Source organism: Rhinolophus sinicus, chromosome 15, assembly GCF_057876585.1.
Source record: "Rhinolophus sinicus isolate RSI-liver-muscle chromosome 15, RSI-T2T, whole genome shotgun sequence".
Taxonomy (NCBI): Eukaryota; Metazoa; Chordata; class Mammalia; order Chiroptera; family Rhinolophidae; genus Rhinolophus; species Rhinolophus sinicus.
This window is the reverse complement of record NC_142515.1, coordinates 4030438-4052103: the sequence shown is the minus strand read 5'-3', so window position 1 is coordinate 4052103 and position 21666 is coordinate 4030438. Positions and strand designations below refer to the sequence as shown.

At 51.7% G+C, this 21666-nt stretch overlaps 1 protein-coding gene across 2 annotated transcripts in view; it reads left to right on the top strand.

Annotated features, from left to right (window-relative positions):
- The window catches only part of DOCK1 (dedicator of cytokinesis 1), a 446228-nt gene that overhangs the window by 408033 nt on the left and 16529 nt on the right, over positions 1 to 21666 (top strand). For both annotated transcript variants that reach the window (XM_019728239.3, XM_019728238.3), the window contains exons 41-47: positions 1398 to 1539; positions 1682 to 1760; positions 3602 to 3686; positions 6695 to 6781; positions 8591 to 8767; positions 9727 to 9810; positions 15590 to 15727. In XM_019728239.3, the coding sequence (XP_019583798.2) occupies positions 1398 to 1539; positions 1682 to 1760; positions 3602 to 3686; positions 6695 to 6781; positions 8591 to 8767; positions 9727 to 9810; positions 15590 to 15727 (792 nt within the window). The remainder of the gene's footprint in view (positions 1 to 1397; positions 1540 to 1681; positions 1761 to 3601; positions 3687 to 6694; positions 6782 to 8590; positions 8768 to 9726; positions 9811 to 15589; positions 15728 to 21666) is intronic.

Sequence of the window (21666 nt, the reverse complement as noted above, 5' to 3'; positions counted from 1 at the left end):
AAAATTCATTAATTAGATAAATTTTAATTTGACTGTGAGCTGAGTCTCTAGGAGGTAAATATAAAAGTACGCAGGGGAATGCTGTTCTATCTGTCTGCCTCTCTCCCCGTCCTCTCTGGCATCTGTCGTCGTCATGACAGATAACAGGGCTGCACCTGGTTGTGACCAGCCCACCTGGAGCCTCTTACCCCGTGTCCCTTGGTTAAAACAACAGATCCACCCACACAACCAAGTCCCATGAGGAAAAGCATCAGCCCCCAGCTCCCCGTTTCCCGGGTTCCGAGCTTCTGCTCACAGTTTTTTCCTTGATGTAGGTTTCCTTTAGGTTCAGACAGCCCTAAGATGGGGGCGGGGTGGATGGGGAAGGCAATAGGCTTCAGGGACCAGCGGCGCACCCCACTGTCTACCCATGGCCACCTTTCAGTGACTCAGTTGACACTCAGAACACACTGGTTGAATCTGAAGGTACAGAGACTTGTTATGTCTTGGAATCAGAACTTTCCTAACAGATACATTTACAGAGTGACTGAGTCACACCCAGACAGAAGTGGCCTCAACAAGACAGCCTACGTGGGGAAGAATGCCTACCTAGTTAACACGCACCCCCAAGGTCACCTAGCCCAGCCATCTATCACTACCCCCAGAGGGACTCTCCAACTAGAACTGATGGAGGTGACAAATGGGAGATGGACAGAACGAACCTTTAGAAGGAGAACTGTGTGTTCTGCCTTGGCATTGGTTGATGGATAGTTGTCCATACACATATGTCTCTGAACCTGCCAATGAGGGAAGTTCTACCATCCACCTCCAGTCTCACCACCAGGGGAAACCAAGGGCTTTGCTTTGGTCTGGACCCCTTCGTCTGGTTCTGCTGAAGCCACAATTCTGTAGGAGTCCGCTTGAAATGTCACGCTCAGGTTCTGAGGCCCCACTGTAATCTCATGCTCTCTTAAATTCCTTTTGGCAGGATGAAACGCATTAGGTCCTACCAGAAAAAAATAATAACACACACACACACACACACACACACACACACACACAAATGCACACACACGCACACACCATTACCCATCCATTTGCCGGGTGCCCATCCGGGTGCCTTCACCCTCTCTGCCATTTCATGCACTTGGTTTTTCATAGTTTTGTAAATGGTTTGTTCCCATGAAGACTGTATACATCACCAGAGATCAGTAACTCTGCGTAGTGTGGTCACGGCGTCCTCCAAAGTATTACGTACGTGGCTTGTGTTCCTGTGTTCTTGGCCGATACGACCAGTGAGATGACAGGTTGTTCCTCCAGTGAGCGACTTCCTCCTTCCTAACCAAACACCAGTGCGTTTCTGTGGGAGGTTTTCCCGGCCCTGCCCTGTGGTGTCACTTCATGACTGTCGTTTCCAGGGGAAGGTTTTCATTTACCGGGGCAAAGAGTACGAACGCAGGGAAGACTTCGAGGCCCGGCTCTTAACCCAGTTTCCAAACGCTGAGAAAATGAAGACGACATCCCCACCAGGAGAGGATATTAAGAGCTCCCCGGGCCAGTGTATCCTTTTAAGACCACAACACAGCGAACAGGAAGAGGTCTCACCCCCATTCCTTTGGAGCGGCGGTGTTGGGGAAGAGGGGGACCCGCTCACGATGGATGTTCACGCTGCTTTATGTTCCTTGACCCCTTTCACCTTCAGATATTCAGTGCTTCACAGTGAAGCCCAAACTCGATTTGCCCCCGAAGTTTCACAGGCCTGTGTCAGAGCAGATTGTAAGGTAATCAGCCCATTTTTCTTGTCCAGCATGAGGGTGGGGAGAGGCTGTGTACAGATCCCTTGTTCGTAGTTTCACCTTTGAAATGACGGATCTTAGTCCTCGATTAGCTTTTCAGATGCCCTTTCTGTTTACTTAGAATAAAAAGGGAAGCCAGTCATTTTCAGCATCACAGGGAAGGATGTGGAGTGAAGCAGGTACAGTTGACCCTTGAGCAGCACAGGGGTTCGGGCATTCGACAACTGAGTATAACTTTGGACTCCCCAAAACGTCATTGTCCCCCGGTATCTGGAGGGATGGGTTCCAGGACCTCATTGGATACCCAAATCCGTGAATGCACAAGCCCCTCATATAAAATAGCACAGATCAGTGCACACAGTCAGCCCTGCCCATCCGTGGGCTCCCAACCAGGGCTCAAAAACAGTGCAGGCGTTTATTGAAAAAAATCCGTATCTAAGTGGACCTGTGCTTCACACCCATGTCATTCAAGGGTCAACTGTAGAGGAAGTTATAAAGGAAGTGGCTGGGAGGATGCAAGGGTTATTCCTTTCCCGAGGTCAGGAGACAGGGGAACTCGGGAGGAGGGGACACTCTGGTCGCTTCTGCTCCACCTGGTGAAAGGATCCCTGTAGTTTTCAGTGGTGCACAGGCCCCGCTCCATCTCCAGCAGATCTGAGCCTGGACACCTGGGCTGTGGCCCGGCATTTGCATTCTGTAGGGCAGGAAAAGGGATTCGAACAGGTGCTCTTGGTGGAGAACTGGGTTGGGGTGAGAAGAGCCCTTTCACCCCTAATCACAACAATTCCGTACTATGGCTTTTAAAACTCACAGGTCAGCTGTCTGAATTTGAGTGAGATTTTATGTCTCTCCATTGAATTGCATCTGACTTGGCAATGCTGTAGAAACACCCTGCTTTAGATGTCCCTTTGATGTTAAGAATTTTCTTTTTTTATTTGATCCTTGTTCTAGTAAAAAAAAAGAAAATGAATCTCTTCAATGGTCTAACAATGCTTAAGATCTGCTTATTTTGTATCATGGAGTTTGGTGGGTTGTGGCCTTCCCGAAAATTCACTATCATTTTTTTAACCTTTTATCAGCAATAATGGGAAATAAACCAGGACTCTGTTTATTGACGGATGATGGCTTCCACAAGGCATCCATTTTAAGTTTTGCAACATCTTTTTCTCAGAGGGAGGCATGAATTAAGTAGTGAACAATAGCAGACTCTCAGGTATTTCCCCTCCATGTGGGGAGCCTAGCTGCATTTCAGTGCAGGAGGATGAATAAGGGCCCCCAGCCTGTCTCTGGAGTTTGTCACACATGCCCCCCGCCCCAAGCAAGGAAGGCACACTCTTGGTCCGTGCAAGTCTGCCTTTTGTAGATTCGAAACTGAAGTAGATAAGACCTCTTTAAAAATAATAAAGACGTAAATTTTTTATCTAACAAAATAGCAAATTATTAAATTATTTTAATAAATTAATTGTTGAATTATTAAATTATTAGGTTTTTAAAATAATAAATACCCAAATGGAGAATGGAGGCCTTTTTCCTCTCTCCTTCCCTTCATTGTATCTCTGTTTTTGCCCACTTCACTCTTACTCAGCATCACTTCTCCCTTGAGGGTGTTCAGGGACAGAGAGGGGGCAGAAACTCAAGGTAATTTTTCCACCGGCCAGCATCTGTCTTCCCATGCCGATGGGGAGAAGCTACTGCTATCGATTCGGGTCAAGGTTGGGGATATTTTAAGGAATGCAATGACCTATTGGGAGGCCAGACCTCACATCTAAAAGCAAACTGACTGCTTTTTGGGTTAAATGTCTAACGATTTCTCTGTCTCTTTACAGTTTTTACAGGGTAAACGAGGTCCAGCGATTTGAATATTCTCGGCCAATCCGCAAGGGAGAGAAAAACCCAGACAATGAATTTGCGGTAAAAAAACAACCATCCCCAAAAGCACATTCCACCACCAACAAAACTGCCTTTGGAAAAATATGGCCTCAGAGGCGACCCCAGTGCAGAGTTCAGTGGCTTTGTACTTTATGTACAGAAATCCTAATGTGTTACCCCTTCAAATTTGGTGAAACGATGAATATACCACAAATGGCCTTGCGGAGGTACCTATGATATTGCACTAAGGTGACGTGCTGTGAACGCGCTCCCTTGCCCCTAGCACTCTGGCTTCTCAGAGGGTGGACCTGAATCATTTTCCTCGGGGCCCGTGGGGTACGTGCTGGCCCACCACTCAGACAGGCGCACAGAGGTGCCAAGCACTTCACGGGTCTGCACCGGGCGCTGCCGCGTCTTGGGCCGGGGTCCTTCTGTGCGCTGGGCACTGTCCTTTGTACCGGCCATGGGATGTGGAGGAGCGTCCCTGACCTCGACCCCCGAGATGCCAGTAGCACCTCCCCAACCCATCAAATCAGCATCAAAATCAAAAACAGAGTCAAAATGTTATCACACATTGCCAAACGTCAGTCACCTGTTGAAAACCACGTAGAGTCATGCAAATATTGACACAGATCCTTGTAGCCTTTTAGAAAATATACATATAACTGGTTTAATGGATTCCATTTTGCAAAGGCATGAAATAAAGCACAGGGGTTTTTTTTTAATGTTGATATTTCTCCCTCCTCTTGCCCTGAAAACCTCCCTTGGAAATCCCTCCATAGGCCATGTTTTAAGGAGGCATTAACCTCAGGGACCCCTGAGGACACCAGCACTGCTGGGAATGGTTCCCCCTGACCTGCAGGCTGGAGGTCAAAGGTGAACTGTCACCTGGCAGCTGACCCACAGTGAAGCTGGGGGCGCTTCCGCGGAGCCACCTCCATGCACCTTCCCTGGAAGCCCTAACTTTCCTACAATCTTCCAATCTCAGGGCAAAATGCTTGGGAGTCTCGGGGCACAGCTCCTGACGCCCTTCCTGCCTGAGCCCAGTTGTCTATGTGTCAGCTAGGAGCTCAGGGTCGGTGAATTCTGAAGTCGTCCCCAGTTCCGGCATGGGTTATTTAAAAACTGAGACCCTATTTCTTCGTTCCTGGGGCATCCTAGATCTATTTTGTGACCAGTCAGTGTGGTGTTGTCTGTAGTAGTGAGAGAGGCACGGCCTGACCTGCACTGCAACGCTGGGGGCGGGGCTTTCTCAGCCCTACCTGTCTGTCATGGTCATGGTCATGACAGCATTCCCGCCATTATTTACATGGTTTCTCAACTGCAGATCTGTAGTTCTTGAATTTCCCGCACACCTCTCCCCCTGGCAGCTCTGTGCATTCGTGCACTGCAAAGAGACACAAGGAGGTCAAGTACACCGCCAAGGGGTGCACAGCCAGTCAGGGCAGAGCTGAGAATAACCCAGACCCATGACCCTTGCAGCTGCATAAGCCTCAGAGGCTGTGATTTTTCTAAATGGCCCTGAAATCCCCTAATGGCCCCGCCAGGTCCCCACAGCCACAGGATTTAGTCCTTCACACTCCCGACAAAGCCTCAGGCTTCCAGGTAAGCATGGGGGTTCTTGCAGCAGGGAGCCTGGCCTCAGGGGCCGGTGCTGGGAAAGCCATCTTGCCAGGCCGAGAGCTCAGGGCTAGCCGGGCCGGTCCTAAGCCCTGTGGAACCCAGAGGCCCCCAGGGTGTGTTGGCGTGGGGGAAGGCGCTCCCTGCAGATGTGGTCTGGGCCTGCTCAGACTGCTGTTTCCTAAGGCAAGTGCCAGAGGGAGCTGGACTGAGACATAAGGAGCAGTGGCTGGGGGACAGGAGGTGTGGCCTGTGTCCTGGGGACTCAGCCACGTCCTTCCCCCTCCGGCTCTGGAGTTTAAAAGGTTTGGGATTAGTGCTTTCTGGCATTGTTAACATCCCATTATGCCTTCCTTTTCTGTCAGGATCACTGCTGACAGACTCAGTCTGCTCAGTGAGTACCACTGACAGGGACGCTGATAACGCAGAAGGTGGGAGAAAAGATTTACTATAAAAAGATTTATTGCAATGGAGTCCTGTGCTGGCTTTAAAGAGATGTTGAATTATATTTATTGGCTTGAAACAATTTCCTGCAATATATAATGTACCATTTTACAAAAAAATTACAGGTTATAAGGTGGTACTTTTATTGAAAATACAACTTTTAAATGCTTAGTGAGAAGTTTTAAATAACAGATACTAAGTTAAGTGACCAACTTTGAGTAGTGGGTGATTTTTCTCCCTTCTATTTCCATGTCTTTTTTTCTAATGTCAACACATTACAGTGGTACCTCGATTTTCGAATGTCTCCGTTGACGAACATTTTAGTTTACAAACGCCATAAACTCAGAAGTAAATGCTTCGGCTTTCGAACATGCCTCGGAAGTCGAACATGTCACGTGGCTTCTGCTGAGTGCAAGATCCTGAGGTCTAGCTGTTGGCTGTTTTCAAACGTTTCAGAACTCGAACGGTCTTCCGGAATGCATTACATTCAAAGACCGGGTATCACTGTATTATACAAAGAAAAAAAAAATTCTAAGCTTCAAACACTCATTTTATCACTATTCTTAACTTTTCCTCAGTGCATTTGCACAAGGCGCTCCCTTGAACGCTAAGTAAGGATGATGCAAAACTCATTGGAACCTTTCCAAAAATCTATTTGCTCAGAGGAAACCTCCCTGTTTTGGCAGATATAATTCTCCCCGACTCTCCTATTATATTTTCTTTGCCAAGTGGCAGGGAGTTACGTACTGTTGGCCAAGAAAGCAGGGGACATTGATGTGTCCTGTGACTGACTGGTAAGCAGAGCATGCATGGCCTGGGAGGGGTGACCTGCTTAGAACACAGAAGCTTCCGGCCATGTGGCACCTGTCCCAGGAGGAATCCCGTGCTGGTGGAGGCCTTGCCTCGTGGAGAGTTGTAGCAATCCCCCTCAGGGCCGAAGCGATGGTCAGCCCGCCTAACACGTGCTGTGTGTGTTCCCTTTGCAGAATATGTGGATCGAGAGAGCCGTCTACACCACTGCATATAAGTTACCTGGAATTCTAAGGTGGTTTGAGGTCAAGTCTGTCTTCATGGTAAGGACACTCGGAAAGGGATCGTCTGCGATTCTCCTTTATGCATCTGACACGGCCTTTCACCCACGAGCGTCACGCAGTCCTGTGGCCACACGCACACTGCAGACCCCAGACCAGACAGGTCTTAGCCCGTGATCACCCCACGTGTTCTCAGAGCAGCAGCTCTCCTCAAAAATTGTTGTGGAAATGCTGCGTAATCACAGCCACTCTAGCTTCTAAGAAAACCAGAACTAAGATTTCATTTCTTCTCGCAAAATATTTAAAGCCAGGCTTCGCTGTGCTGTTTTGACAGTGGTTTCTGTTAAGTAAATGAAAAGTTTAAGATGAGTTCCAATTTACATACACTTTTTAAGATCTTTCTTCCTGATGGTTTTATTGCCATTTACATGACAAACAACTTGATTAATAGTACTTGCTCATTTCAAGTAAAAATAGCTTGAGAAGACACCCCTCACTGGCGCTTGTTAACGAAATAATGACTCGTATCTCATTAGCTAAACTGTGCTTTGCCCGCGTGGTGAGCCCTCGGGCAGTTTCATGTCTGGGAACCAGAGCCAGGTAGCAGGTTTTCATTGGATATGCAGCAGTTTCAGGGTGTGGCAGTTGCCAGTATAACAAGACCTGATTGACATATGTACACTTTGTCCTGCTTTGTCGTGCGTGTCCATGCCTTTTGTTTTCACCCGTCAGGGTCTTATCCAGAGGCTGGTGCCTACCTGGTAGTTCACAATAAGCCCCCTAGACGGCAGCTGATTTGGTTCTAGAACGGACCGGAACCTCTCTTCCCAGTCCTGTTTCCCTTCCAGTCCTTCGTCCATGCCAACGTGAGCTCTGGGCCGGTCCCAGAGTGCCCTGCTCACCACATCCCCCGCCCATCCGAGAGGACACACCTCCTGCTCTGAAGCCCTAGGGCTCTGTGCCCCCTTGGGCACTTCCACTTCCTGCTCCAGAAGCTCCCACTCGCTCTGTCCCCATAGCACCCGGGCAGGCAGGTCCTCACCTGTGGGGAGCTCAGGAGACAAGTGGCAGGTGGCAGAAATGCAAGCGTCACTGGTGCCATTGGATCTGGTGACGTTGGTGTGTGAGACGACAGAAGAGGGCCTTCTCATAAACAGGCTCTCATCCTGCTAACAAGCCTCTTCCCATAAGCCCTTTGTACTCAGGGATTCTGTGAGCTGGCCAGGGTGCCCCAGGAAGGAGCTCAACAGCTGGGCGGTGGAGCAGGCTGATCCTGACTTTCTGGAAGGATGTGGTTCCGCCACAGGCTGCGTTTGCCATTTGTAGCAAACGAAGAGGGCTGCGGGCATAATCCCAGAATGGCGCGGCTGAAAGCCTCATCAACACCCCTCGAGCCCCCTCCGCTCGTGTCTGTCCCCTGGAACAGCCCACCTTGGAATGTCTGTGGACACAGTGGCTAATGTTGGTTTGATAAAAACGGAACTATTCTTTCTAGAGGCAAATGGGGCAGACGTGTGAGAGGCCGTGGAAGGGAAGCCAGGAGGAGATGTGGTCATTCCCACAGACCAATGGCAGGGTTGGAGATGAAGCCATGAGGTCCGATAGGAAGTGGTGACATGCCCGCCCCTGTCCTGGGAGGCGCAAGCTCTTCCTTCATAGGAGGGCCCCTGTCTCCTCTCCTGGCCACACAGGTACACAGGGCTTGCAAAGTGCCCAGGCCTGCCTCCGGGACAGTGACACGATGCTTAAAATTCCCAACTCTTCATTCTCCTTAAAACAAGATGATGGTAAATAAGACGCAGTCAGTGGGCGCAGCAGCCAGCCTGACATGCCATGTCCCCTTCCTCGCAGGTGGAGATCAGCCCCCTGGAGAACGCCATCGAGACCATGCAGCTGACGAACGACAAGCTGGACAGCATGGTGCAACAACACCTGGACGACCCCAGCCTCCCCGTCAACCCCCTCTCCATGCTGCTCAATGGCATCGTGGACCCTGCCGTCATGGGCGGCTTTGCAAATTATGAAAAGGCAGGTGACATGCCAGCTCTCTCCTTACAGCCCCATCCTGGGACACACTGTCTCCAAACACCGTCTCCAAGCAATCCTGGTCTCATCAAGCCATCTCAGCAGTGACTGAGCCAAGGCCAGGCCACGAGCCCAGGGCACCCTCTGCAGCTGCAGGTTGCCCACCCCAGACACTCTGGTTGGCTCTGGAGAGTGACCCTCGGGTGACTTTCAAGAGACCTGGGATCATTAAAGGCCAAAGACAGAGTTTGAGCAGGACTGGTCCGGTGGAGAGGGCCAGCTGGTCTCCCCAGGAATCATCCCCATAGGAAAGGGCAGAAGCTGAAGGACACGACTGTGGTCTAGACCAGCGGTCTGCACAACAGTCCGCCGCCTGTTTTTATAACTCAAGTTTGGATCATGGCCAGAGCCATTCATTACCTAGAGTCTGCCTGGTTTTCTGATGCAACAATGGCCCTTGCTAAGAGCCGAAGCCCTTCGTGAACAAGTTTGCTAGTCCCTAGTCTAGACCAAGTAAAAACAGGCAGAAGGGGCACTGGCCGAGAATGGGCACGAACTGTGGTTGACCACCCTGGACAGGGAGGTGCTGCTCTGTGGCAGCTGCCCTTTGGTGTGGGGTCGACATGGGCAGGGCACCAGGTGGGGGTGATAGGCGTGTGAGCCTCTGGGAGCTGCCACCCAGCAGCCTGAGCCATCCAGGTCCACTGTGTCTTCGCTGGGCTCCTCGGCCTGGGGTGCCCACTGAATGCCCGTCCTGGCTGCCTGTTCACTCCATGTATTCGTTTGACCTTAGTGGACGCTTTGCCCTGGGTGCTGGGAGCACCCAACCCGGGAGAGTGAGCTCCATGGCGACAGCAGGGGTGTGGGTCTGTTTTACACCCGGCCCTACCCCAGGGCACAGTGCACAGTAGGTGTGCGTGTTGGTGAGCGGTGTTCTGAGTGGCTCTCCCTGTCTCCACCAGGCCTTCTTTACAGAGCGGTACGTGCAGGAGCACCCAGAGGCCCACGAGCAGATTGAGAAGCTCAAGGACCTGATCGCGTGGCAGGTAAATGTCCACCAGCAGCCTCACAGGGCTGGCGGGGGAGGGGGAGAAAGGTGAGTGCATGCCTGGGCCACCTGGGCAGCTTGAGCACCGGGTCCTGCGGGCATCAGCCAGAGTGCACATAGCCACGCTTGTCCCCACATAAACCTCCACACCTCACCCCCCACTGCCCTGATTCACTCAATTCCTGGGCTGCAGCCATGAATTTGAACACCCAGGAAATTCTCTGGTGCAAATGAGCCTGATCTGTTTCCCTCCTTTGGTCAGTTCACCGGCTGCTGGAAAATCTTTGTCTGGTATTGACAGAGAACATCAGAGGGCAGGTCAGCGCCTTGACGTCTTAGGAGCTCAGCTCCAGCCCATCCCAGGAAAGGTGCAGGCGCACGAATCTGTGGGAGTGTACGTGGAGCCCGCAGAGCGCCCACCCCTTACGTCCTCCCCACCTCCCCGCCCGTGCTGGGTTCAGGCGGGGTCCTCGTTTGTGTTTTCCCAGCTGTAAGACAGGCGTATTATCTTGCTTTCCTATTTGTGCTTCTGAGGCCTTCTGAGTTTTTTCTCAGAGGGCGATGGTCTTGAAAGGGTGGGTGACCCCGAAGGGAGTCTTGTGTTCCCTGGGAAGTTACTTGTTCTTGCATCTGTGCTTCTTGGAGCGTTTGTGAGCCTGGAGGTGGAGGGGCCGTCAGACCCGGTCTCTGGGAGCTCTGCCTACTTGCTCTGTGCTTCAGCCAACTTACTGCTTGAGGCTTCATTTTTGAATGTGGGAGGCGAGGAGCATGCTGTCTGACCCAGTGAAGAGAGCGGAGGGAGCGGAGGCCTGGGTTTCCCTGCACCCAGCGGGCATTGTACCCCAGGCTACCTTGCTTCCTGCACCCTATGCACCTTTCCTCCCGGTGGATCCTTGGAGTGTGGTCTGTGATTGCCCAACCAAGGGCAGCGGGCATTTCAGTAGCATTGTGTTCCACAGATGTGGCCCTCACCTGCTAATCCCAAAGGAACAAGGCAAGGCCGCCTTGCTCTGGGGTGTGTGTGTGTGTATCCATGTGCGCTTGTGTGTTTATGTGTTTGCATGTATACATGTGTGCATGTATGCACGTGTGAATGTATGTGCACATGTGTGTTGTGTATGTGTGTATTGTGTACATGTGTCTATGCACAGGTATACATGTGTTGTGTGTACACTCACATGCATGTGTACATGTGTGTTGTGTGTGCACGTATGTGTTTGCATGTGTGCACATGTGGTCATCCCCAGAAAACATAGTTGGGTCCCTGACATGGTGAGGCTGTTCCTGAGGACACATGTTGCGGACACCTTTATCCTGCCACCCAGAGCCTCAGCTTAGTGGCTTCTCCATCATCAGCATGTGGACGGTTGTGACCTCCTGGGGTGGAGTGGGGCTAAGCTTTGACTTCAAGTCATATTATAAGTACTTATTTTATATTTTATTGTGGTAAAATTTATATAACACAAAATTTACCACTTTAACATTTTTAAGTGTGCAGCTCAGTGGCATTAAGCACATTCACACTTGTGTGACCATCAGCCCCATCCGTCTCCAGAACTTTCCAGCTTGCAAACTGAACCTCTGTGCCCATTAAACACTGACTATCCATTCCTCCTCCTGTATCCGGAAGCCACCATTCTGCTTTCTGTCTCTATGAATGTCGCTAATGTAGGTTCCTCATGTCAGTGGAATCACCCAGTCTCTGTACTTTGTGACTGGCTGACCTCACTGCACACACTGTCCTCAAGGTCCATCCATGTTGAAACATGTCAGAATTCCCTTCCTTTTTAAGGCTGAATGATACTACATTGTGTGTATGTACCACATTTCATTTATCCATTCATCCATCAGTGGACACTTAGGCTGTTTCCACCTTTTGGCTGTTGCAAATAATGCTGCCATGAACATGAGTGTACAGATACCTGTTTGAGTCCCTGCTTTCACTTTTTGGGTATAGACCCAGAAGTAGGATTGCTGGGTCTTGTGGTCATTCGATGTTTAATTGTTTGAGGAACCACCAAAGTGTTTCCCTCAGCAGTTGAGGGAAACCACCAGCCATAGTGCACAATGGTTCCAATTTCTCCACATCCTCGCCAACACTTGTTGATTTCTGGTTTGGTTTTGTTGTTTTTTACAGTCGCCATCCTAATGGGTGTGACTTTGCCACAAATCCATATGCATTTGACATCTATTTGCCTTGGAATTATTCTGTGACGAGAAACATTGAGGGTTGACTCCAAGGGACCTCGATGGCCAGGAATGGGTCTTTGCATGGAATGGAAGGCTGATGTAGGTTGTCTCCTGTTACTGAAAAAGAGGGAGAGAGTTTAGGAGTCTGAAGGATTCCATTTTAGTTGTTGTAGAAACCAAAGGGTACAAAATTCAAAACTCCTCTGAAGGCTATAAAACCATTGCTACACAAAAACTAGTTTGGTCTGCAAAAGTTCTATTGATTTTTTTTTTCCTGTAAGCTTTTACAGCAAATTGGATTTTAAGAGTTTCAAGTCCTACAGAGGAAAATAATTTGTTCCCCAGAGAGAACTTTATGTCAGCACTATGTCATCACCCCTAATAACTGTATTAAAGGATGAATTTTAAAGCGGCTCACAGGAAAGTTAAAAGAAGGAATCTGTTTTCTAACAACTTCATTAAATCAAAAATGATGAAAAATACATATTCAAAACATTACCTGTGATTTTTACTTTCATTTGCAAATGTTTTGAAAACCCATATTTTAGTATCAGTAATTGAGTCACACACTCATCAAAAGTAAGAAATTTGGGGATTCTCAGGATGCTTTTTTCTGTTTTTCCTTGTTAGTTTGTTTGGTTTGCTATTTTTCTGAAGCTCCATCCAGGCTGAGTGAGGTTTTCCTATTGGGAACCCCCAGGACCTGTCGGCAGAATCTCCCTCACTGATGTACAGTAAGCACGTCTTGGTGCCTAAAATCACATGAAGGCTGGTTGTTAAGTTGCAGGCAGCTCCTCATTCGGCTTTCGCCATCGCAGAAATGGGATGGTGCCTACCCGCTCTTCCCAGGTGGGAGCTGGAGTCAGGTGCAGGCTGCATGGGGCCTCTTCTGGTTTACAGCTGTCCCCAGGTCACATGGATTGCCAGCCTTTTCCTCAAAGGCACAGCTCGGCCGTTCCCCAAATGCAGCTGTCTTGTTGAGCTTCCCTGCGGAGAGTCCAAAGAGGAATCCACAGACTCAGATTAACCTGCTGGGATGCTTCCAGATTTCTCTTTGAAACGCACAAAGATGAAAGACCAAGCTCACTCATCATCCCCAGCTGATGACAGGCACGACCGCTGTCGCCGGGTGGTGCTCCTGGAACACTGAGCCATGTTCGCCAATGTTCTGTACGGCTGACAGGCCCAGAATCTGTGTGTAGGGGACACATGTGCAGTCTTCAAATACAGCACTGCCATGTAGAAGGACGTCTTTTGAGAGCAGGCTGCATGCTCAGTTTGAACCCCTGGAGGCATGACTCGCTCCTCTCTGGGCTCTGGGTAACTCTTTAGAAATGCAGATTCCCAGGCCCCATTCTGGAGCAAATCAGGGCCCTGGGGGTGGGGTCCAGCAATCTGCCTGAGAGAGTTTGGTGCTCAGCCAGGTCGGAACCCAGTGAACTAACAGGTCTCCAGAGGCCGTCTCAGGCCTCGATCCGCCTTGTTTGTCACTAGGCGTCTCATCTGTTGGAGCGTACAGGTAACCCCTGTATAACACCGCGCCTCTATGACATGGTTTCGCTCTAACGCGGTTCGAGAATTAGAGAAATCTCTGAACAACACGGAGTGTAATAAGAGCTTTTAAGAGCAAAAAAATATCTCATTCAAATTTAGGGAACTCCCCCAAACAACACGGAGCGTACTAAGAGCTTAGTAGTGATGACAATGAAAACATTATTTAATAAATATTAATATGTTGTACTTTAGGTGAAAATTGCTTTGATAAAGGTATTTCTCTTAATTGTAAAAATATAATAGTATTTTTATTTTTAATTTTTGGAAACTAACCCCCTTTTTGTACTAGTTCTTTGTTCCGTATAACATGGATTCGCATAACATGGCATTTTTTAGGAACCTAACAACCGCGTTACACGGGGGTTACTTGTGTTTTCATAGCTGCAGCTCAGCCCCAAGCGAGCACAGAAGAAGGCTCTGTGTGACCAACGTCAGGGACCTATCAAGGGGGGAAATCTCACACCCCATACATTTCAGCTGCCAAATCAAATCGCCTTTACTCCATTAAGCACCTTTTGGATGTCCAGTCTGCCCAGTTTAGAGTTTTATCAAACCAACAAAAGACACAGAAATGATTAGACTGTATTTTGCACTTTGAGGAAGATCCATTCTCTATCAAAATGCTTTCGGTGTCTAGGGTAGCTGTGCGTTCACCCCTGTCAGTACCCAGACAGACACAACACACGTAGCATCCCACCACAAGTGGTCCCCGGCCTGCCTTTGCTAACCCCCGAGGCGGAACGCAACTCGGGAAACAAAGGGATTACCGGGAGCATTTCCTGGTGTTGAACCTGAGCAAACTGCCATCTGCAGGAGGAATCCACGAGGAATACTAAACCGTCCCAGCCATTTTGAAATCTCACCTGTATGCTGCCCTTTTGGCGATAACGGGCAGGAAGGGGATACCTGGCGTGTACCGGGGTTATAGAACCAACTGTCAGGAAAACAAACTCTGCCAGTGCAGGTGGAGAGCAGGCCGGGTGGCGCTGGAGCCACAGGGGGCGCCGCTTAGTCTGTCCTTTCCTGGAGCCCCGCAAGAGACAGCAGCTGCGTGCTATAAATGGCAACCAAATGCCACGCAGGCGTTGGTTCATCTTGATAAGATTTCTCGAATTTGTTCACGTGAAACTCAATTGTGTACTTATTATCCTTCTAACTAATAAATCTGCTCGTTGAGATTGGTGTTCTGTCATATTAGGAAAATCTGTTTTTAATCAGTATTTTGATTTCATTATAAATTATTAAGAGGAAGCCTCTTGGCTTGATTATATTGAGGAGTGTCTAACTCCCTGTCTGAGCGGGAGGGGTGGGGGGGGTTAGAAGCAGAAGCCAGGGAAAGAAAGGAGCCTTTCCTACCCCACCCAGCAGCAGGGACGCTGGAGGGTCTCTGGGGCTGGGCATGAAATGTCTGCCGGTGACGCTTTTAAAGGTCAGCTACATCTCCACTCTCAGAAATGAAGTGTTGGCATGGATATTTTGTGACAGCAGTGTTGGCAGAGAAGTGATTATTTTTAGTTTTAAGGAAGAATAAATTTGGTCTTCCTTTCCAAATAAGACTCTCCTTCAAGACCACAAATCACATATAATTAGATCTTTCCTTTTTGGAATAGGGTCTCAGTTGCCTACAAAGACAATATTGTCAGCTGAAAAACATCTTTTCACTGTGACATGACCCCCTGCTAATAGATCAAGTCACATCTAAACAAATTCAAAATGCAGCTATTCCCGAACTCAAGTGAAAACACAGATAAGTCTCTTCTGGATTAATACACAAATGCAAGTCCGGGAAGTAATCAAGAGGCTGTCGTGTGCCCAGCGCCCGCACGAGACGTGCCCAATTTGAAACACAAATGATTTTAACTTAAACAGTTTGGTCTTCGGGGGCAATGTGCCTGCTGATGAATTCAACCAGCCATTTGGATTTGGACGCAAAAGCAGATACATGCTGCACGATGCCACTTCCCGCCTGGTGTGCGTTCTGTCCCTAGACCATTGACCAAGAGATAAGGAGGGTCAACCTCTTTGTTTTTCAGATCCCGTTTTTGGCCGAAGGGATCAGGATCCATGGAGAGAAAGTCACAGAAGCACTGAGACCATTTCATGAGAGAATGGAAGCCTGTTTCAAACAGCTAAAGGAAAAAGTGGAAAAGCAGTATGGCGTCCGGACCATGGTAAGTGGGTCCCATTGCAGAAGTGGGGGTTCTGTGTGTCACATCGTTCAACAGTGACAGGCTCACTGGGCAAGGTAACCACGATGTCTACATCATGCCTGCTGAGGAAGCGGGCGTGTCAGGGACCTCAGCCCCCTTTGTCAGCCCATCTGCCAGGAAACCAGTAACCGCCTTTTCAATAACTGGAGAGGTCAGGGTGAGTGACCATTCGTGAATTTGCTTGGTCACCAAATACCCAGCCCCCATGCTGCGAACACGATCGACCCTTTGTGTGTGTGACAGAGTGACAGGGACGTCTCAGAGCCCCGTCAGAGAGACCACTCCTGCAGTCATACAACACACACAAAGGGCTAAAGAACACAGTCCAACAACACTCACAATGTCCCAAAGCAAAGGTGGAGCCTGTGCCCAGCCCCAGGTCCAAGTCACTGACGGGACGAGTGATGGCTTACTGAGGTCTGAAATTGTCAGTGAAGACTCACCTAGCAGAGGAGGTCATCACTGATCGACGCCAGGAAGGGTGCGATGGAGATGGCCAGGGGAGGAGATGGGAGGACACTGCCTGGGGAAAGGGCGGGAGGCAGGAGTGTGCATGGCAGGCCACAGGCCAGAGCAGACACAGCCATTCATTGGACACAAAGGAGTCGGAGGGAGGAGGTAGAGAGGTGCCCGACCAACCTCCAAAGCCTGGAGTGCCGGTCTGGGCCGAAGGCTCTGCTCTGGGATGAAGGGCAGAGCTGGGCTTTAGCTGGGAGTTCGTGGAAGGTTTCTGAGCCAGGGCTGGGATCAGGAGCGTGACAGAAGAGCCTCTTGTGACTTTTAATGATGCAAACTGCCTTACAGTTTAAGCCTAAGGCAGGCTTGAGACGTCTTCCTGAGCCGTGTCGTAGCAGCTGTGGGGGCAAGGCCCGACCACTCATCAGAGCGTCATGATGGCGTGCGGTTCAGAACAGCACTTCCATCCTTACCCGTGGTCTCTGGGAGCCTGGGTGAGGTCTGACCTTGACTGCCCGTGGAATCTGGAGACATCTGGCATCGCAGATGGCTCGAGACCCCCATTCCCCATTGTTCAGAGATGAATGGCAGTGTGGCGCAAGGAGGCAGGGAGACCCGGCTGGTGTACGAGACTCGCATGCCAGCTGGCGTGGAGGGCTGTGTGCAGGTTCCCCTGGGCCTGCAGAAGGGACGCATGCTGTGGGAAGTCACTGTGCTTCCCGTAAACATGGCACTTTTCTCTGCTTCCTAAAGACCCAGGTGTGCAACGTCATGTGCCATTTTGGTTCCTTTTTTGTCCCAGCTCCACCTGTCCACTGTTCTCTGAAGTTCTCTGTTGAACTCATTTTTTTTCATACATGCATCGTATTTAGCAAACACCAATTTAGTGCTTACCATATGCCAGGGACCTTTCCAAGTGTTTTGCAAATAAAAATTTGCTGAATCCATGCGACGCTGTGTGGGGGTTGGGGGGGGCACTGTGGTCATCCCCATTTTGCAGCTGGGGAAGTGGGGACTTAGGAAGGTTAACTGGCGCAAGGTCGCAAGACAGCAAGGGGCGGACCCAGAGTTTGAAGCCTGTCAGTCTGCCTCCAGTCTGTGCTTTTAATCACAACTATGATTTACGCGGCCGCTTTTTCCTCTCTTGCCCATGGGGTTGGAGACAGAAGAGATTGGGCTTCTCCCTGAGCGGGGCTCTCTTGGCTCTGACTGCACCCCATGCTCTCCCATCTGCTCCACCCCTGCCGGCCGTGGTGAGCCCTGGGCCCAGCCCGGAATGAGCCTGACAAAGCCAGGAGTCACACGACTGCTGGGCTCTGGTCTGAACACGTAGCAGCAGGAGCCTGGGCCAGCCATCACAGCGGCGGCGGCGGCAGGGGAACCGGCTTGGGAGCCCAGGTGCTCTCCTGCTGGGCCACCTGGGAGCACCTTTCCTGCGAGTCAGAGCCCTGAGCAGCGCTGATGGCTTCGGCGCCTGTAATCATCACAATCGGAGTCGAGTGGCAAGAAGGGTTTCGGGACGCGTCACCATGCATCTCTCCCCAGGCTTGACGCCACTTTGAATTCTTTCTAAGAAATCAACACTTGTGAAATCTCGACGTCTTCTGACTAAGTGAAAAGCTTCCTCTTCTGTCGATCATTTAATGTATATTTTGAAATGACAGAAACCTGTCCTGCTCACCAGCCATCCTTCATGTCCCTTCCTCCACTGCTGTTCAGTATTTCTGTGTGTGCTTCTGCCAGGCTCAGGAATGAAGGGCAGGAAGGCGGGGTGTTGTGTGGGGGGCAGGGGGTCTCCCCACATAAGGACAGGTTTGTCCTGTTCCCAGGCAGCTGTCCTTGGCTGGTGAGTCACAATGTCTACCACACTCTGAGGAGCCACCATCCCTACCATGGTCCACCTTCTCTATGGGGGCAGCCAGGGCCCCCTCCCAGCTAGTGGTGGGACAGGCTTACGGTGAAGTGATCCAGGAACAGAACAGAGAGTGCATTTCCCACCTGTGGGTGCTTGTCTCCTAAAACTGCCCTCCTGAGCTCTCCTCCATCCTGGGACCCGAGCAGCAGACCGTGTAGCCAGGCTCCCGTGAGCAGGCAAAGGACAGGCAGATGCTCTGTCCTCAGAGAAATGCGACAATAAGGAGCAGTCTGAGAGAGCCTTTCCCGTCTTACCTACTTGGAAAACTTGCAAACATCTCAGAATACTTTGAAAAGCAATATAGTATCATCCTGTTTTTAAAAAGATGGATTTGAGAATAAAAACCCCATCGAAAGGACATAAACCATTTTGTGCATTTTTCTGAGCCAGCCTAAGCTATAGAAGGCGAGGACTCAGACACGCTCTGACTTCTCAAACCACGGCAGCCCCTCGGGCCCTCGGCTCCAGCTCGCCCTTCATCCTGCCAGTCCTGGTGCTGTGAGGAGCCCCCACTCCCCAGAGGAAAGCGCAGGAGCCCAGCTTCTCCTGCTACTTAGGGATGAGGAGTGCGACCCCACAATCCGCCGAGAAGAGGCCCCAAGTGCGTCCATCACCAGCCCCTCTGCCTTCGCTGGCCCCTCGGCACCCAGGAGGTATTTGTTTGTCTTCAGGCTTGTGAAGAAGATTTCCGTATCTCCCATCCTGTTCTTCATCCCCCTGTTCCTTCAAGTCTGGTGAGGAGCAGGGAGGGGAACCTGGAGAGTTCTTCCCTCTGTCCGCCCTCGTCACTGTACCTGCCACCTGATCCAGGTGCTCAGCTCAAGCTTCTCTCATAAGTTCCAGACCCATCTCTTAGACTGCCTCCCAGCAAACTTCAGGGTGCCCTTCCTGCCGGTCAGCCCAACGTGCACACAGTGGAGTACGCCATCTTCCTTCTCTACCTTACCTGGCCGGCACCTGCCTTACCTGGCAGCACCTGCCTTACCTGGCCGGCACCTGCCTTACCTGGCAGCACCTGCCTTACCTGGCCGGCACCTGCCTTACCGGGCCGGCACCTGCCTTAACCTGGCCGGCACCTGCCTTACCTGGCCGGCACCTGCCTTACCTGGCCGGCACCTACCCTAACCTGGCCGGCACCTGCCTTACCTGGCCGGCACCTGCCTTACCTGGCCGGCACCTGCCTTACCTGGCCGGCACCTGCCTTACCTGGCCGGCACCTACCCTAACCTGGCCGGCACCTGCCTTACCTGGCCGGCACCTGCCTTACCTGGCCGGCACCTGCCTTACCTGGCCGGCACCTGCCTTACCGGGCCGGCACCTACCTTAACCGGGCCGGCACCTGCCTTACCTGGCCGGCACCTGCCTTACCTGGCCGGCCCCTGCCTTACCGGGCCGGCACCTGCCTTAACCTGGCCGGCACCTGCCTTACCTGGCCGGCACCTGCCTTACCTGGCCGGCACCTACCTTAACCTGGCCGGCACCTGCCTTACCTGGCCGGCACCTGCCTTACCTGGCCGGCACCTGCCTTACCTGGCCGGCACCTGCCTTACCTGGCCGGCACCTGCCTTACCGGGCCGGCACCTGCCTTAACCTGGCCGGCACCTGCCTTACCTGGCCGGCACCTGCCTTACCTGGCCGGCACCTACCTTAACCGGGCCGGCACCTGCCTTACCTGGCCGGCCCCTGCCTTACCTGGCAGCACCCTACCCACGGGTCACCAGGCGAAAGCCCGGGAGTCCCCTCCATCCCTCATGCCAGATTCCGCCATGGTCTCCCTGGGGATGCTGCGTGTCACCTGTCCCCTTTTGCCACCTCAGGAGGCTCCAGCCTCCCGGTGTGCTCCTCTCTGGGCCTCCCTCAGCAGTGGCCAGTGAGAGGGATCCATTCCAGTAGTTTTCTGACTGGGATCCGTGGCACTCGGGTTCCTCACAGGCTGCTGGGAGGGGCGCTGACTGGCAGGCGAGCTGACAGCCCCTCCCTTGGTGAGAAGTTCCCCTCCTCCTGTTCTACATGCTCAAGTTCAACAGCATGTTTCACCAGGGAGAAGAGTTGGCGTACAAGGCCTGAGAGCAGGTGTGGGGCCAGAGCTCCATGAGAGATGCAGACCTGACTGATCACCGGTCCTTTAGGTCCCCTCATGTCCACCCCCTATGGCCTCTGAGACGTGGGCTGGGTCCCTAACATCCCAGCTGGCCCTCACCTCTCTCACTCACCCGCGCCAGACCTACCTCCTCACAGCCCCCTCCTGGGGGCCAGCATGTCACCTCCTGTGGGTTTGCCATCCACAGTGGACATAGTGCAGTATCTGGAAAGGAACATGTCCAGGAAACTAGGGAACGTACCTGCTTCTCACCCTCCCCATAAAACACGGGTCGCTGTGGCTAAACGCACCTTCACCACCCCACGCATGACTCCATGAGCAGTAAGCACCTGGCGTGGGTCAAGGTGGAGGCACGGCGGCTTAGCCTGGAGACCAGAGAGCCACGGGCGGGGCGGCCGCTCCTGTGAGAACTGAGTGGGCTGTGCCTCCGGCCACAGGAATGACACCGCAGGGACAACGAAAGCTGCCATCAGAGTGTGCCAAGCCCTAAGGGCTTCACCTGCGTCATTTCATTTCATCCTCACGCCGACCGAATGACTATTCCCTATGTTCGGAAGGACGCCGAGGCTCCGAGTGGTTCCTTATTCTGTAGAGCGAGGTCACGTATTCGCTAGAGCCAGAATTTTAGCCTCGTTCCAACTGCCCCACACCCTGTGGGCCCTGCTGCTGGGAGAAGGGGACAGTGGTTCATTCACAGGGACCCGGCCTTGGAGCTACACCTGTCAGGACGAGGCGAGACTAACTGCTTCAGATGGAAAAAGAAAAGTCCTAATTCCTCAATGTCTAAAGGAGCGGCCCAGTCAGGAAGGAACTGTGAGGCGAGTGGCCCAGCAGAGCCCACAGCCACACCCAAGCGGTGCCCTTCCGGACCGGGGCCCCAGATTCACTTCTGTCCCTCCTCGTCCCCCTTCCTGTTCTTCCCAATCCGTATGTGCACATCCTGACCAAGATTCAAGGTTGCCTTTCAAAGGACATCGCCAGCTGTTTGTGGTCAGTAGCAGGAAGTTCAAGGGCTGCGTTCTGGGCCTCCCGGGAGCTGGAGTGGGCTCACTGGCCATCTCCACCTCCCGGTGCCTGACTGAGTCCTGTGTGCCACTCACTCTCTGCTCACGTCCCCATGGCTGCTGTGAAGATCATTTCATCAGAGAAATGGAAACCATTACGCTGGTTGCTCGTAGGAATAAGGCTCATAGCACCCAAACGTTGGACGGGGCAGGTTTCTTCTCCACTGTGCGCTCAGCTGCATTTTCCTGCACTCTGCGTCTCCACGTGCCCAGTAGGTGACAGAGTGTGGAGGCAGCATTTCCGAGCCACAGTGTCACCTGAGCAGGGGGTGCTGGCTCCCTTCCATTCTGCCCCTCACCTGGATCCAGAATGGATGGGGTTGGAGTCAAGCCCAGGCAGTTGCAGGGGTGAGGCGGGCAGGCT